General features: G+C 43.8%; 1 protein-coding gene across 2 annotated transcripts; it reads left to right on the top strand.

Moving 5' to 3' along the window:
• MYL6 (myosin light chain 6) lies at positions 1 to 13,517 on the top strand. Of its 2 annotated transcripts, XM_026680052.2 has the most exons (7): positions 163 to 309; positions 627 to 654; positions 5,601 to 5,744; positions 6,894 to 7,067; positions 7,443 to 7,520; positions 8,649 to 8,688; positions 13,205 to 13,517. In XM_026680052.2, exons 1-6 carry the CDS (start codon positions 307 to 309, stop codon positions 8,675 to 8,677), a joined length of 456 nt encoding a protein of 151 aa, XP_026535837.1. In that variant the 5' UTR covers positions 163 to 306; the 3' UTR covers positions 8,678 to 8,688; positions 13,205 to 13,517. The 2 variants fall into 2 exon arrangements, with proteins under 2 accessions (XP_026535836.1, XP_026535837.1); XM_026680051.2 differs by lacking the exon at positions 8,649 to 8,688 and having other exon boundaries at positions 1 to 309.
• Positions 13,518 to 16,414: the final 2,897 nt, after the last annotated feature.

The raw sequence follows: 16,414 nt of genomic DNA, 5'->3' as shown, positions 1-16,414 counted from the left end.
CTCTACGACGACACGCGAGAGTCTAACTCCCCCGTGGGCCCAAGTCGCCCCTACCGTATTTCTCTTTCCTCCTTCACGTCAGGAAGGAGGGTGGGAAAGCCCCGCCTCCCCGTTTCGGCTACGAGACGCAACTTTTTAGAATTTAGCAATAACGTTTGAACCGCCTCCTCGCCTCCATTTTTGGCATCAGCCAATCGGAGGCGAAGACCCGCGCGGTGACTTGAAGAGCCACTCCCTGGCCGAGCTCGCACACATTCCGGGCGGAAGGAGGGAAAAGATCGGAGCGACGCTCAGCTGCTTGCAACAATGGTGAGTGCTTTGCAAAAAAACGGGCTGAGTGGCCAAGTTGGAGGCCGGCTGAGATTGTAGGACGGCCGTTTGAGGAGCCGTTGCAGAGTTTGTATGTTGTATATGTAGGGTTTCCTACTTGAGCGGGGGTGTGGACTAGAAACCTAAGGCTCCAGCTCTTTTTGGCCCTCCGGGGCCTTGAAGAATAAAAGCCCGGTAGCAAGGCGGGAAATGCAGTGGAAAGGGCAAAGTTTTGGGCAAAGAAATCGGCTGGCTTCCTTTTCCTCTTTCCCCCTCAAATAATACGCCTTTTCTTTTTTCCTGGATTCGATTTACAGTGTGACTTTTCAGAAGATCAGACCGCCGGTAAGTTCCTTTTTGTCTTCCCCCGCATTGGGCTAATCATTGCAAGGTGGAAGGTGGGGATAAAGGTGGGGGAGACAGACACCATTTCTCTTTCCCTTCCCCGCCCCCCCCCATAGTCTTAAGGGTGAAAAAAAGGCTTGGGGGGGGGGGCAGTTTGCGCTTACAATTCTTTTTTTCTTCCCGTCCTTTGATTCTTCTAGCCTTTTTCCTTTTCCTTTGTCCCCCACCACTCCCCCGGGTCCCTTGATCATTGCTTCTCGATGGTGAGTTTAAGGAAAAAGAGCATCTCCACTACCACCCCGCGTTCCTTAACGCCGTTTCCTGCTCGTATGCTAACGCGCGCCCGGGCTTTGCATCTATCAATGCGGTCTTCTGTGTGTGTGTAACTTGTGCATTGTAGGCCGGGTTTCTTTCTCAGCTCTTTTTGAACCGGCGAGTCTGCTCTTCCCCCGACTTCTCATTCCCTTGACTTCAAGATTTAAGCCAGGACCCGGCTCTGCCTTGCTACCTGGAATCGCGTTTTTTTTTGTTTAAAAATTATACCTCCCTTGCATGGCTCATGCATGATGTATTTCCTGGTTAAGGACGCGCCCAGTGGCCTCCATTTTCTGTTTCTTTAGCCAAGTGGTACGTTAGAGGATGGATTTCTGCATGGAAAGCTGGGCCGGGAGAACCAGAGTGTGGAAGCTAGCTTGTCTGAAGCGTTCCCTATTACTCAGGAGGGTCAATCCTGGCTTAATCCTCGGCTATGCAGATGGACAAGGCGGGATGCACACAACTCATTGCCTCGCCTCCCTTCCCCCCTCTTTTTGGCCGGCCACAGAAGCTGCTGAGTTTTTTTGCAAGGCGTGTTTGGCTACTACTGGGGGTGGGGGGGAAGGTCCCTAACCCTGCAGGTTTTGAACAACTAGTTTTTCCTCCCTTTGGAGGAGAAGGTGCTTTCAAAGAAGAGGGAAAGATGGGCGCCGGGATATCCGCCTCTGTTGGTTTCCTTATATGGACAAGAAACTCATTTTGGAGCAGGAAGGGTTGGCAGCTCTTGCATTAATACATTCCAATCTGGAAGCAGATTCCTTTGCAAGGCTGGCTGAAAACTCTTAAGGGCAGCAGCCACGGCTGACCAGCCTTGCAGTTGGTGATTCACATTCCCACTGAAATAAATCTGATTCTCTTAGTAGGAATAGCTGCCCAACCCCACCCCAGTGCTTGGAGCGAGGTCCTGCCAGCCCAGAAAAGTCTGATCCCTCTGAAGTTTTTGTTTGATGCCAGGCATGCTTTATGCATCGGCCTGTTGAGAGCACAGCTGTCACATGGAGCAAAGGATTCTTGAGCTTGGATTAAATTTGATTTCACCTAAATATGGGAGATGTTTTTTTCATGTGCTTAATTTATTGTTATCTAACCAAGACCAGTCAACACAAAAACATAAAATATTTTTTGGGGGGAGGGATTTGTTACTTTCCTTAAAAGCAATATCACCATTTTAATTAAAAAGCACCACTAAGGAACAGTCATTTTTTCAGAGTATCCTGTTGATTGGGCACTTGAGATTGAGGAAATTAGCTTCAAATGGAAGATCCTGCGTTAAAAAAAAATGCACGGTATTAGCAAGCTCACTTTAGTTGTACACTGTAGGACTTGCCTTTCTTCCAGACTAGCCTTCCTATTAACTAAAGGCATCCTTACGGGATGGGGGAAGATGACAAAAACATGTACTGTTTTAATGAATGCATTGGATCCGTCAGAATCCTTTGGTATTAATTGTGGCAACAAATTTTTTTTACAAAATTTTACATGCAACTTAAGAGCCATTTTGATAGTTTGCTTTACAAAAGCAAGGATAACGTTTAATGGTATTTAACAATATAAAGGCTTTGTAGGGACAGAATATAGCTTAGTGAGACATGTCTGCAGCTGGCATCTTCAATTAATGAATCCAGATCTGTGTTTCTCAACTGTGGCAACTTTAAGCGGTATGGTCTTCAACTTCCTGAATTCCCCAGCCAGCACTACTAGTTGGGGAATTCTGGAGGTTGAAGTTGTCTAGAAAATCTTACCTGGAAAATATCCTCCGCCTGATTCCTGAAAATAAGCTAGGATATCTGATGCATTAATAGTCTCTAGCATTGCCACACAGGTGAGGAGGGCTGCTTTAGCTTGTATGACCAATAATTGTGAGCCTGGATCCATGTCTTAGGTCAGGGGTCTTCAAACTTGACAGCTTTAAGACTTGTGGACTTCCAACTCCCAGAATTTTTCCTTCAGTCATGTTAGCTCAGGAATTCTGGGAGTTGAAGTCCACAAGTCTTAAAGTCTCCTGAAGATTTCAGGCTACCATTTCATTGTTATAGCTTTTCTTTAAGGCTTCTGTTTCTTCATCTCAATTGCCTGGAGAAACAAGATCCTGCTTGAAGAAGAAGCAGGCCGTGGCAGGTAGTGACATTTTAGCCTTATTGTAAGGGTACTAAATGAAGGTCAAGTTTTTAGATGTTGAGAAAGGTTTTTGGCTACAACTCATCTCCCATCGCTATTCTTCCCCAAAAAAAAAAAAAAAAAACAACAACTCTAGTTGCAGGAAAGAAAATGGCAAAGTGTTTAATTTGATTTTCCCCACCTCCATAGTTAATTTTTCTTGAGTGAAAATAATTAAGAGATGGGGAAGTAGTCGGTTAAGTGTCACCTTGCATAGGAAGGAAACTCTTGGGTTTTTGTTATGTGGTCTTGTGTTGTGTCATGCTTGTTTTGATGGGCCTCAACTACTACTCTGCTTTTTCTGGATCTTTGACAACTAACAAATGGCAGTGTCCCAGAGTGGTTAGAATCGTGGACTGGATCTAAGGATGAGCAGTGAAGGATACCACTTCTGTGAAGGATACCCTTAGAGAAGGGTTTTGATAGGCTACCCAGAATTCTTCCAGCATTTAAAAAAGCATCACAGTTGTATTACACATTTGCCCACATTTTAAAGAAAGATTCAGATGTGTGGAATTTAGCACTATGAAAAATTAATTGGAAAGCAAGACTTTTCTGTGTAATTTTTAAAAAGCCCTTTGACAATGCAGATAGTCCTCGATTTATGACCACAATTGAGCCTAAAATGTATGTTGTTAAGCAAGACATTTAAGTGAGTTTTGCCCCATTTTACGACCTTTCTTGCCACAGTTGTTAAGTGAATCATTGCAGTTGACAACTTAGTAGCCTGGTTGTTAAAAGTGAATCTGGCTTCCCCCCATTGATTTTGGTTGTCAGAAGGTTGCAAAAGGTGATCACAGGTTCTTGGGACACAGCAACGGTCATAAGTACGAACCAAAGCATCTGAATGTTCATCTCACGATCATGGGCATGCTGCAAAGGTCACAATTCTGAAAAACAAGTCACTTTTTCAGTGCCGTTGTAACTTTGAACAGTCACTAAATGAACTGTTGTAAGTCAAGGACTTACCTGTATATTGATTTGGATCCTACAACATCTTTTTTGCATTTTTAAAATGAAAACAGCAGTGAGGGACTGCGCTGCTACCATTTCTTCCATCTTGGACGTATCTGATAGAGGTAAAGGTTGGCAATATAATTGTACTTACAAGCAATAGTCAGTAGGGAAGATTGCACTCCTATAAATGCCAGTAAGAATGATCAGAAAACATTTCTTGCCTGCATTTGAAACATAATAAGATCAGACTCAGAGATACAGGCAGAAGCAGCATTGATGTTTCCCCCAATTGTCCATATACTAGTCTGTCTAGGTGCCTAAGGTGTCAGGATGAAAAACGAGGAGATAAATTATCTGATTTACATGGCATGTAAATGATGCCACTTGCTTTCCATGGTTCTAAAACCACGTGCTGGGAGAGACTGAAGAAAGCTTTCTCCAAGTTGGATCAGTCCAGATGTTTTGGAATACAATCAATCAACCTTTATTGCAAAGTTCAGCATTATTTTAGACTACAGTGCCCTTCAGGCCCAATCAGCGTAACCAATGGACTAGTAGTAATGTGGCCAAAATCTCAAACACATTGATGACAAGTAACTGCTGAGTTATAGCAAATAAATAGAACTGAGGCTCCCCGTGTCCAGATCTGGGGCTTTGTTCAAACTTATGAATTGCCACTCTTTTGACCATTTGCAATGGGAATGCACAACAACAAATTCACTGTCCTTTACCTTAATACAGGTGAACATGTACATTCCAGATTTACTGTGGCCAGCACATGATTTTAGAACCATGCAACACAAGTGGCATAAAATGCCATGTAAATCACTTGATCTATTTCTCCGTTTTTCATTCCAACCCTAGAATAGAAATGGCTAGTCAATTTTCCTTTGGACATCGTTGGTTCTTGCAGAAAATGCTGGACTAGGTAGAAATGGATCTAATTTAGCAAAGCGCTTGTATTCTTCAGGGAGTGCTCACTGCAGTTAGCAAAGAGCACGTAGGCATTGACCCATCTGCTCCATTTTTATCCTGGTCTTGCTCCAAGGAATAAACTATGGGATATAGAGCTGTTTCATCCTCCTCCATCTCCTTAAAATAATTTTGTGTGGGAAGTGAAGCAGAGAATGAGCAGCTCAGAGATTAAGACTGGGTTTCATGTTTAAAGGGAATTGGGCAATCTCCAATCTTAGTTTAACATTCCATCTACTACACAAGTAGATTTTCAAGCTCTAGTATAGGGTATGTTGGGAGATAAGCTAGGGTGTGTTGATTTGAGGTTCTCATTGTGTTCACTGCAAAAAGCATACAATTTTAAAGGTGTTAAGTGAGTTATGTCAAGTTCTAGCATGGTTTGGGGGGAGGAGGGGATTAAAAAAAGGAAGAAAAATATCGCTCCTGACCTTAAGCTTCTGCTTTCTGTGGATCGAAAGGGATACCTGAGGCGCTGCTTTCTTTCCCTTCCCTTTGCTTAGATGTTCATTTTGCCTTAGCTCTTTCCTTGTGACCTTCTGCAGAGTTCAAGGAAGCTTTCCAGCTCTTTGACCGAACTGGCGATGGCAAGATCCTGTATAGCCAGTGTGGAGATGTGATGAGGGCCCTGGGCCAGAATCCCACCAATGCTGAAGTCATGAAAGTTCTGGGAAACCCCAAGAGCGATGGTGAGCGCATGTTGTACTATATCAGTTGGAGTGAGATATGGAAGAAAGTGCTGCCATTCTTGCCTTAAAGGCTGCCTTTTATCTAGAAGATGGTGTAGATCAGTGGTAGTCAACCTGGTCCCTACCGCCCACTAGAGGGCGTTCCAGCTTTCATGGTGGGCGGTAGGGGTTTTGTCCCCTACTTTATAAATCACCATTACTATGGAACCGGTGGGCGGTTAGAGAAAATTTTACTACTAACAGATACAAAAGGGGGCGGTAGGTATAAAAAGGTTGACTACCCCTGGTGTAGATCTTAGAGCCAGGTTGGAGGTGCCAACTTGATACAGTCCAGTTTGGATCTTAAAATACGTTTCTAAGCATTGTGTTTGAAAGTGTATTGGTAGAAGTTTACCGTGACTTGGCCCAGATGTTCAGAAAAACTTAGTAGTATAAAGCAGGGGAAGGAATCCTTTTTGGGGTGCAGAGGCAAGGCACCTCAAGTTTTGGAAACCTTACTATCATCAAAGGATTGGATGCAGATATTATGGCCCACTGGCCTTATTTTCTGCCATTCTTCCTGCTTTAGTGTGCTCTCTACTGCCTTTGCCCTGCCTTGACCATCTTCCAAAGTTGGTCATCTGAAAGCTTCCAAATATAGCCACAGTTAGAGCCATCCAGCATTATTATCTTTAGGAACACCTGTGATGAACAAGAAGCTTTCTTGAAATCAGACTGATTGCAATGCAGCCTAAGGTGGTCTTGTGTTTGATTTCAGGAGTAAAACTGCCATTGTGAACAATTTTTGATCCAAGGAAGATAAATTCTCAAACTAATTAAATTTCCTTTGTTGATTTTAAACAGTTGTTATCATTACCTTTGTTTCCCTGGTGTTAAAACTCAATCTTACTTTTTAGAGGGTGTTATTAACTCAGTCTTGCTTTTGGGTCTATTGCTATAGCAATATGAGCAAAATCTCCAGCCTAGTTTAAACTATTATTTTTCATGCAGAGTTTAAATTAAATTGAGGAAGAAAGACATCCAGATCCTACTTCAAAATGGTGTAATATTGAGATTTGAAGGTGTAATTTGGATTCCATCATAAAGGAGAGATGCATCTTATTCACGGTCTCTCTAACATGTCTCCCCATTTCTCTCCCCTGCCCTCAGAAATGAACATGAAAACACTGAGTTTTGAACAGTTCTTGCCCATGATGCAAACCATCGCCAAGAACAAGGATCAGGGCTGCTTCGAGGATTACGTGGAAGGATTGAGGGTTTTCGACAAGGAGGGAAATGGCACAGTTATGGGAGCAGAGATCCGTCATGTTCTTGTCACCCTAGGTAAGATGTCACTGTATTCCATCTAGCTCAGGGGTGTCCAACCTTGGCAACTTTAAGACTTGTGGACTTCAACTCCCAGAATTCCTCAGCCAGCAAAGCTGGCTGAGGAATTCTGGGAGTTGAAGTCCACAAGTCTTAAAGTTGCCAAGGTTGGACACCCCTGAGCTAGCTGTTCTTGCTGGGAATTCTGAGGGAAGTCAGTTCAACACACATCTTGAGGCGATGGAGAAAAGGAACTTGAAGATGTTGATTGAGGGTGTTGGTTGTTCTTCTTTATTGAGTTTAAAATTACTGCTTCCGCTGTGCATTTGCTAAATGACCAGATCTATATCAAACCATTTCTAAACCCATCTTTTTTTTTTTTCTTTTCTGCAGGGGAGAAGATGACAGAAGAAGAGGTAGAGATGCTTGTGGCTGGCCATGAAGACAGTAATGGCTGCATCAACTATGAAGGTGAGGCCCAGGAATCTTAACATGCTTTTGGCCTTGAAATTGCCTTTCTTGATTCAGAGGACCTGATATCTCTTTACTCTGGGGAGCTGGACGGAAAACTCTGGGATTGGGAATGCTTTGCAAGGTTTTCAGTAGCGTGTGTGTTTTCTCACATAGTGTAAATACACTTTTTCTTTCCTATTGATGTAGAAGGAAGTTCAGGTAAAGTCAAGGGAGAAGGTGGCCAATCTGGAGTACTCAAGTATTTTTGAATGCCTCTCCCCCATTTCTTGCTTTTTGGTTGGAGCTAGTGGGAATTGGTCCAAAAGATGTAGAGGGCAGTTGGTTGTCTGTTCCTTCTATGGTAAATCACTATATTTAACAATATGGAGAAGTTGGTGGTCTTTGGTCACCGAGTGAAGGAGCTGCCAATCATGCTAACTGTCTCACTGTTAAAACAACAACACCTGTCTAGATGTGTGGACCAACACCCATTCTGTTGAATATAAGCCACAGTGGTTAAGAGTGCAGTACTGCAGGCTACTGCTGCTGCCTGCAATTTGGCAGATCAAATCTCACGAGGCTCAAGGTTGATTCAGCCTTCCATCCTTCCGAGGTGGGTAAAATGAGGAGCCAGATTGTTGGGGGCTGTGTGCTGACTCTATAAACAGCTTAGAGAGGGCTGTAAAGCGGTATAGAAGTCGTAAGTGCTATTGCTATTCTGGATGAGGAATTCTGGGAGATGAAGTCCACATGTCTTAGAGGTGCCAAGGTTCAGAAGCAGTGGTTTCAAACAATATATTTACGTATCATATTAGCAAGGGGCCAGTGCTATGCCAGCCTTCCATTGCTTTGTGTTGTGGGAGTTTACATATCCTGTGTGGAACTCAAGTGATCTGGGACTGTTAGCTTGTTAAGAAGGGGCAACTTGGGGGAAGTAGGTGATGTGCGAGTCAAGCTAGTTTGCCTGTGGTACAAATAACTCCCTTGCCTCAAAAACTCCCTGTAACCTTGTGCTGTGTCTGCTGCATTTGACTGTGAACATAAGTACAGCAGAGACTGCAGTGGCCCCTTGTGTTGCGTGTTGTGTTCCATGTGTCTGTTTTTATTAATTTGCTTGATCAATTTTGATGTTTTTCCTTTCTACAGCATTTGTGAGACACATCTTATCAGGGTGAATTCAAATGGGGTACGCCTCCTCCAAACCTATTCTATTTTTTTTTAACAGCCTCCCTTTTTTTTTTGTTGCCCGAAAAAAAAAAAAGGATGTTTGCGCTCTACTTTTTTTCTCCCCTTCCCAATTTCTCTTGTTCAGCATTTTCCTCCATTTCTCCCCAACTTCTAGCATGTCTCTGCATGTAGCTGACTATGTGTAATCTAAGCAAAGGTGGCTAGGAAAATGAGGCAGCTCTGACTGGGTTAAAGCAAGACTGTGCCTGTGTAACCTCAGACTGTCCGTGGCAGCTTTAAGGGGAAACATTTGTTTAATCTTTGGAAGGGTAAAAGGGCTCAAGGCCTGGATCTGGGGGTAATCAATATGCCTTGAGCTGCCATTGTAGATGATAAAGGGTCCTGTACCATCCTCTTCCATGTCTTAATACATACGAGCTGGGTTTCCTCTGTGCGATGGCTCCCAAGATGCCCTCAGCCGATAGCTGCCTGAAGAAATGGGTCGCTCTCCAGCAAATGGGCAATTGGTGACCACGTTAGAAAATCCTTAATATCCTTGAAATGCCTTTTAAAAATCTGGAGGATGGGGAGGGGGGTAGTTTAATGGTTTCAATTAATTAGAGTTCTCAAGATCAGGGGTCCCCAACCACCGGTCCGCGGACCGGTCCCGGTCCGTGGAACAAGTCCTACCGGGCTGCTGGTTTGCTGGGCGCCGCCATCTTTTTTTGATGAAAAAGTGCTTCCGGTGAGCTTTTCCAGGTAGAAAGCTCACCGGAAGCACTTTTTCATCAAAAAAAGATGGCTGCGCCCAGCTAATGCCGGTACCGGGCCGCGCCATAAAAAAGGTTGGGGATACCGGGCCGTGGCATAAGAAAGGTTGGGGATCACTGCTTAAGATGGTTCCGAGGAGATATTTCAAAATTGTGATCCTTAGAAATAACTTTGTCCAACAGTCTCCATTGTTTTGTAGGAAATCTATAACATCTTCCGTTCATGCCTGCAGCCTCCTAAAGGTTTAAGCATAAGGCCCCAGAGCTCTTCCAAACGTTGAATTACACCTTTTAAGATCAATAAAACTGAACTACAGGTTTAGTGAAGGTATATCACCATCAGAGGATTTCCTTTGCCATGGTACGGAAATAGCTTGCAATTTCCTTCTTTTGGGATGCCTGTTTGAATCCCTAGTCTAGCCTGTAGTCTTGGGGCTCTTAATGGAGTGTCCAATACAGATAGTCCTCGACTTAACAAGCATACATTTGGTGATTGTCTGAAGTTACAGCAGCATCAAAAAAAAAAAAAAAAAAAGGACTTGTGACTGTTTTTCCACCCTTTTGACTGTTGCAGCATCCCCACGGTCACATGATCAAAATGTGGACGCTTTGGTTTATATTTATGCAGTGTCCCGGGGTCATGTGATCACCTTTTGCGAGCCTCTGGCAAGCAAAATCAATGGGGAAGCCAGATTCACTTAACAACCAGGTTGCTCAATTAGCAACTGCAAGGATTCACTTAACAATTGTGGCAAGAAAGGTCATAAAACGGGGTAAAACTTACTTAACTACTTTGCTTAGCAGCGGAAATTATGGCCTCAAAGGTCTCCATTAACTCAAGGACTCCCTATGGTTAGGTTTCCAGTTAACCAAAGTTGGCTTGGCTCCTGAGGAACTTATCTCCCAAACTGCATTTCATTGTAATTGAAAGTCATATCAAACAGAGGTTGGGGGAAAAGCCAGCTGTTCGTGTGGGCTGTGCCTATGTTGTTGGAGTGTGCCCCTGCATCATGCCCTTCAAAGGCCAAATGATACCTGGGGGAAAATGGCACGCCCCTTCTCTGTGTAATTGATGCCACTGTTGATTCAGCATACTGTTAAAAAGGCTCTTCTTGTGTTCTTTTGAATTTGATCCTCCTATAAATTTAAACTCAGGGGGTTCGGCCTTGTCCTCTGAGTCAGCAGAATAAGGCTTAGTTCTCCTATGCAGTGGCCTTACACAATCTGAAAAAACACGGTCTTGTTTCCCCCTCCTTCCCTTTGCATCACCACTTCCTTCTGGTTTTCTGCAGACTAACCATAATCATGGCTTTAAACCACCTGCCCCAATCTTGGTACCTCCCAGGTATGTTAGCGTTCAACTCCCAACATTTCTCAATGTTGGCCTGAAAAATCTGGACTGTGAAAAACAACACATTGAAAGGGCCCCAAATTGGGGAAGCCGCCTTCCCCTTTTTCCCTCTTTTCCATCTTTCCAAAGAGTGAATTTAGCAAGCAAAGCTTGGCTTTTTCTGTAATTCTTTGGCTCAGGGCCTGGGAAAGTGTGTGTGTGTGTGTGCGCATGCCACACAATTAAGACCCAGAGCTCATCTCAAGGGAATATTTGCTGGGGTTAGGGTCTCGGCAGTATTTCAGTCTGCTTCTGATTTCAAATCGGGCACATGGACCGATACCACCGAGTTTTCCCACATACAAAAATCCCTGCCAGTTTTTCTCAACCGGCATCAGAAACTCCAAAATGCTAACCTTCATAGCTTTAGTTTTTGTTTTCCTGACGGTCAGACTATACCTCTCCCAAATCTCACGCTCTCCTTGAATAACTTTCGCTCTGGCCTAACTGTAATGTCGAACTACGAAGACAACACATTGATGTATGAAGCACCCGAAGTTAAGCGGAATGCATTGTGTGAGCCAAGGCGGCCATGCTGACAGAGCGCCCTGCACTCTCATTGGTGTGAGAGCCAGACTATGTCTTCCATGACTCTAAGTCAGTGCTCCCCAACTTTCTGGCTTTGTGGACAAGTAGAACTGTGCTTCCCCCACCACTTCCATGGCCTGGGTCCAAACGGACTGCGGCCCAGTACTGGGTCACAGCCTGGTGTTGAGGGCCCCTGCCCTAAGAGATGGGTCTATATAAACAGGAGTGCATTGGAGGTGGGTGAGGGGAGATGAGTTCTTTATTGGGGAATTCACTGTACAACTCGCGAAACATTCAGATTTATCTGATAATGTAGATCAGGGGTGTCAAGCTTACGGCGCCACATGACGTACCGGGATTTTTTTCTCCTTCACTAAACCGGGGGTGGGCATGGCCAGTGAGTGACACATCAGGCCCGTGGGCCGGGAGTTTGACAGCCCTGATGTAGATATTTCTCCTCATGAGGCAGATGAGACTGGATGTTCCACAGGCTGTAAAAAGGAATAGGAATGAAGGTTGGGTTTTTGGCACGGGGGGTATGTATAAATGAGCAGTAGGGAAGGACTCTGCATCTTTCCTCCTAGGAAACAAAGCATTTACGTGTAGGTGTGGACATGCAGACATGCTCATACTGATTTAAAATTGCCCTGAACTTGGATTGGCCATGAGACTCAAAATAGCTCTCTACGACTCTTCCTTCCGTTAATTCAGAAGCAGGGAGAAAGTAGGAATCAGCCCACGATCCGCTGTTTGATTATAGTATATAGTAAAATTGGATTGGCAGCCCTCCAGCTCTTTCAGCCTTCATCCGGCCACCTCAGCTGAAGGTCGAGTGAACAGTCTTTCTTTATAGCCCTGTGCTGTAGCTGCCGCCTGCCTGCCTTTATTTTTTCCCTCCCTCCCCTCGCCCGCTTTCTTCCTAGGTAGGCTCAGCCAGAAAGCTGAGTCCTCCTCTGCTGTAGCTGAGTGCCTCTCCAACTACTCTTCCTCTCTGCCAGAAGCAGATGACTTTCCTAGGATGAGCTCCAGAACTCTTAATGCCTGGCCTATAGTGATAGAAGCAGCTGTAATCTCATCTCTTCTCTGCCCATGTTGCCTTCTTACTTTGTTGCTTTAGTTTCAGATCTGGGGGGGAGGGTGGTGGATCGGTGGTGGTGGTGGTGGTAGTTCTGTGGTTCAATGGATGGGAGTGGGGGGTGGGAAACCTGCATAGGTTGTAGGCAGAGCCCTAGCACAGGCAGTCCTCGACTTAGTTTGTTCAATGACTGTTCAAAGTTACAACACAACTGGGGAAAAAGTAACTTCAAGACCATTGCAGCATCCCCACGGTCACAAGTTTTACATTCAGATGCTTGAAGGCTGGTTCATATTTAGGATGGTTGCAGTGTCCCGCCGGGGTCGTGCAATCACCTTTTGGCAACCTTTCTGAAAAGCAAAGTCAAATTGGGGAGCTGGATTGACTTCGACACCGTGCTAGTAATTAAACAGCTTCCGCGATTCACTTCACAACATGAACTTGGGCCTCCAGTTGTGGTCCGTAAGTTGAGGACAACCTGTATCTCAGTGCAGGGAAGGTGATAGGTTGCCCTCCTAATCTGGGTTACTGGCAGGATACAGATTTCAAACTGGACTCCTGGGGGGGAGAAAAAGAAAACCATGTCTTTTTGTCGGTGAGTCTTTGGGGAGGACCAAAAGGCAACCTCTTTTCAAAGAAGCTTAACATCATTAGAATATTGTCACCTCTCCTACAAGCCCATTTTTCCCTCCCCCGGTGGGATTAATTTGGCCCCCATGTTGACTAACCAGTGGAGTCTCACACTGGTCTGTTTTCTTCTCTCTTTCTCCAGAGTTGGTGCGGATGGTCCTCAGCGGCTGAAGGTGACCTCCAGCTTCTTCTCCGAAACCTTTCCTCCAGTTTATCCATCACATGATTGTGCCTTTTTATCCTTATGTATAAAACTGCTTTTTGGTTCCCTCCTCTCCAGCCTCTCGGTTTAGTTCTTGGACAGTAACGGGAGCAAAGAGTGACCCATAAAGAAGGGGCACTCCAGAGTAACAGCAGACCCCAGGCTGCCTGGCTTGTATTGCGTCACTTGAGTACTTGAGAAGTGTGTGGCTGATTCTCCCTCCCAGTTGCTTTAATAAACTGTTCTGGAACTACCGTGTGTCAGTTTTGTCCTTTTGGGTGGGTGGGAAAGCATCAAAGTTAACTGGGGTTCATTTGGTTGGGAAGAGGAGTGCAAACAACGGTTCATTTAGTGACCATTCAAAATTACAATGCTGCTGAAACAAAGTGACTTATGACTAGTTTTTCGCACTTATGATTATTGCAGCATCTTTATTTATGGTCATGTGAATAAAATTCAGGCGCCTGGCAACTAACTCATGACGAGCGCAGTTTGCCATGGGCGATGTGATCTCCTTTTGCGACCTTCTGAGAATCAAAGTCAATGGGCAACCCAGATTCACTCAACAACCAGGTTACTAACTTAACAAGTGCAGTCATTCACTTAACTAGGGCAAGAAAGGTTGCAAAATGGGGCAAAACTCACTTCACAAACATGTCACTTAGCAACAGAAATGGGCTCGCGTGTGGTTGTAAGTTGAGGACTACCTGTATTCTTGCATCTGCAGTGAATCATTCATTTGAAATAATCTTGCCAAGAGTAGAAACAAGCAATAAAAGGAACATGCAGGTAACAAAAGCTCTAGACCGAGTTCCTGGATCATCTTGCCCATCATTCATTAGTCAGTTCGCAAACAGCCCATGAAACTGGCTTGAAATTTTGCCTCCCTTATGAGGATTCGTAAACAGTTCAGCTTTTGGTTGACTGAAATGTTTTAATCATGGCTAGTTGCGAAGTCATGCCCGACCCATCGTGACCCCATGGACAACTGTCCTCTACCATCTTCTGGAGTCCATTTAAGTTCACGCCTACTGCTTCAGTGACTCCATCCAGCCACCTCATTCTCTGTCGTCCCCTTCTTCTATTGCCCTCAATCTTTCCCAGCATTAGGCTCTTCTCCAGTGAGTCCTTCTCATTAGGTGGCCAAAGTATTTAGAGTTTCATCTTCAGGATCCGGCCTTCTAAAAAGCAGGGTTGATCTCTAGGACTGACCGGTTTGATCAGTTTATTTAATAAAACAGGACAAATAGGAAGAAAATAATGAAATGCAATGGAACAATAACTACGCTGAACATATTCAGTGCTGTGGTCATAAAAAATGGGCCCCTGCTATAATTGAAAAAATCTCCTTAGAAGCACATGTAGATGTCGAGATATTATTCCAGCACGGCCTTGTGCTAATTCCTTCCGCTTTCTGGTTTTCATTTGCACAAGCTGCTTTAACATAGGAATTACGTTAGCATAAGGAAAATCTGGCATGTAATCGATGCCCCTTTCAGGCACTGAACTCGGTTGTGCAAGCAAGATGGCTTTGTCTTTCTTAAAAGGAAAAGAAGATATTTGTGGCTGAATGAGACAGATAGTAGCACCTCTTAACTACACCCGTTACAGGACCAAATAAAGGCAAGAGCGCTGGAGCATGTTGAGCAGGAAGCTGAGGAAGGAGTTCAATGAGAAAGGAGACTGTAGCAGCTTCGTCTACCCGTTCGTCATCACCACCATCTCTTAGGAAAGGTTGCCAACTCAATTCTGCAATGCCTTCCTTAGAGCAAAGCAGAAACAACTTATTTTCAACATGGATTCTTGCTCTGAGTCAGCAGGGAGATCCAGCTAGCATCACAGAAGCAAGCCTATGTTAAGTGGGAGACTGAGACATCACCTACCTCACGAGTAAGAAGCTGCATAGAAGATTCATTTTTTAAAAAAATTGCCTGCACTTTGATCCTCATCCTGCAACCCTCCACAGAATATTGACATAGCCAGACTATTTGGCTACATGTTCTATTTCTACCTGGCCAGTGGCAAAAGAAAAGGGGGGGGGGGGAATCCACTCCTGTCAGCTCAGTTATGAAAAAAGTATTTGGCCTTCAGTACAATCTGCCTGTGTGTATATGCTGCACTTCCATTAACACTCTTTACAGTAAGAATCATTAAGATGGTTACGTGTGGATATTCAAACAGCTGCTTAATGGCAAGTGTTCAAAAGGACATTAAAGCCTATCTGTGTTTAGGTCAGTTTTATGTAATTGGCGCAGTAGCTCATCCATATTAAGATGGATACAGACCATAATTTTCAGAATCCTAATTTGAGGCAACAAATCATCTTGAGTAACAAAATCTATTCAGGTATAGAACAGGAGTGCCCACTAGAGCATCTGGAATCTGCAGAAAACTGCAAAAAAAAATTTTGCTTTCTACTCACACAACCTTGTCTTCCAGGTTTATCTTCCCATATTCCCATCACCCATTCATACTTATTTCTAAATAAGTATTTCATGTAAAATAAAATTTGTTCATTTATCTGTTATTAATAAAGTGTGACTATATGCATCCCAAACTGCTTCAAAATTTGTCATAATCGTAGGTATGTTAAATAATAAAAAGGAATCTTTGAAGGCTCAAATCACATTGTCTAACTCTAACGAAAGAAAGCAGTTTTCACTGGGCTCCCTCCCACTCCTAAAGCCTCCATTAATCATGTTGTCAGATAAACAGGCTCACCATAAGATTTGTTTGCAATCCTAAAAATCTAGCTGTGGCAAAGACAAATATTTTTCAATAGATTAGAAAAGTATATCCTAAGGGTAAAAAAGTTTGAACCAAGTGGAACCAATGGCCCCGATAAATAGTTGGCCTCATTCAACACATTCAAACAAAGACTGGACACTTATCTCCTGGGAATACTTTAATTTGAATTTCTGCATTAGATAACCCTGTCAGAATATTGACATTAGTAATGTAGGAATTTTCCCAAGGTTCAATTGAAGTTTGTATTCTCTGGGAAGAATAAGACAATCTCACCTTGGACAGTTGAGATGGGAGGCATATAAATTTGATAAGTAAATAAATAGCAAATTAAATATCCTTCTTAGTGCTAAGAAAAGGTACATTTTAAAGTGTTTGAATTCTCTCTAAAATAATAGTCACCCA

The sequence above is a fragment of the Notechis scutatus genome, chromosome 2 (genome assembly GCF_049901735.1).
Source record: "Notechis scutatus isolate UNSWTSFEM ecotype Mainland chromosome 2, rNotScu1.2, whole genome shotgun sequence".
In the NCBI taxonomy this organism is placed as follows: domain Eukaryota; kingdom Metazoa; phylum Chordata; class Lepidosauria; order Squamata; family Elapidae; genus Notechis; species Notechis scutatus.
This window is presented reverse-complemented; position numbering and strand designations above follow the sequence as displayed.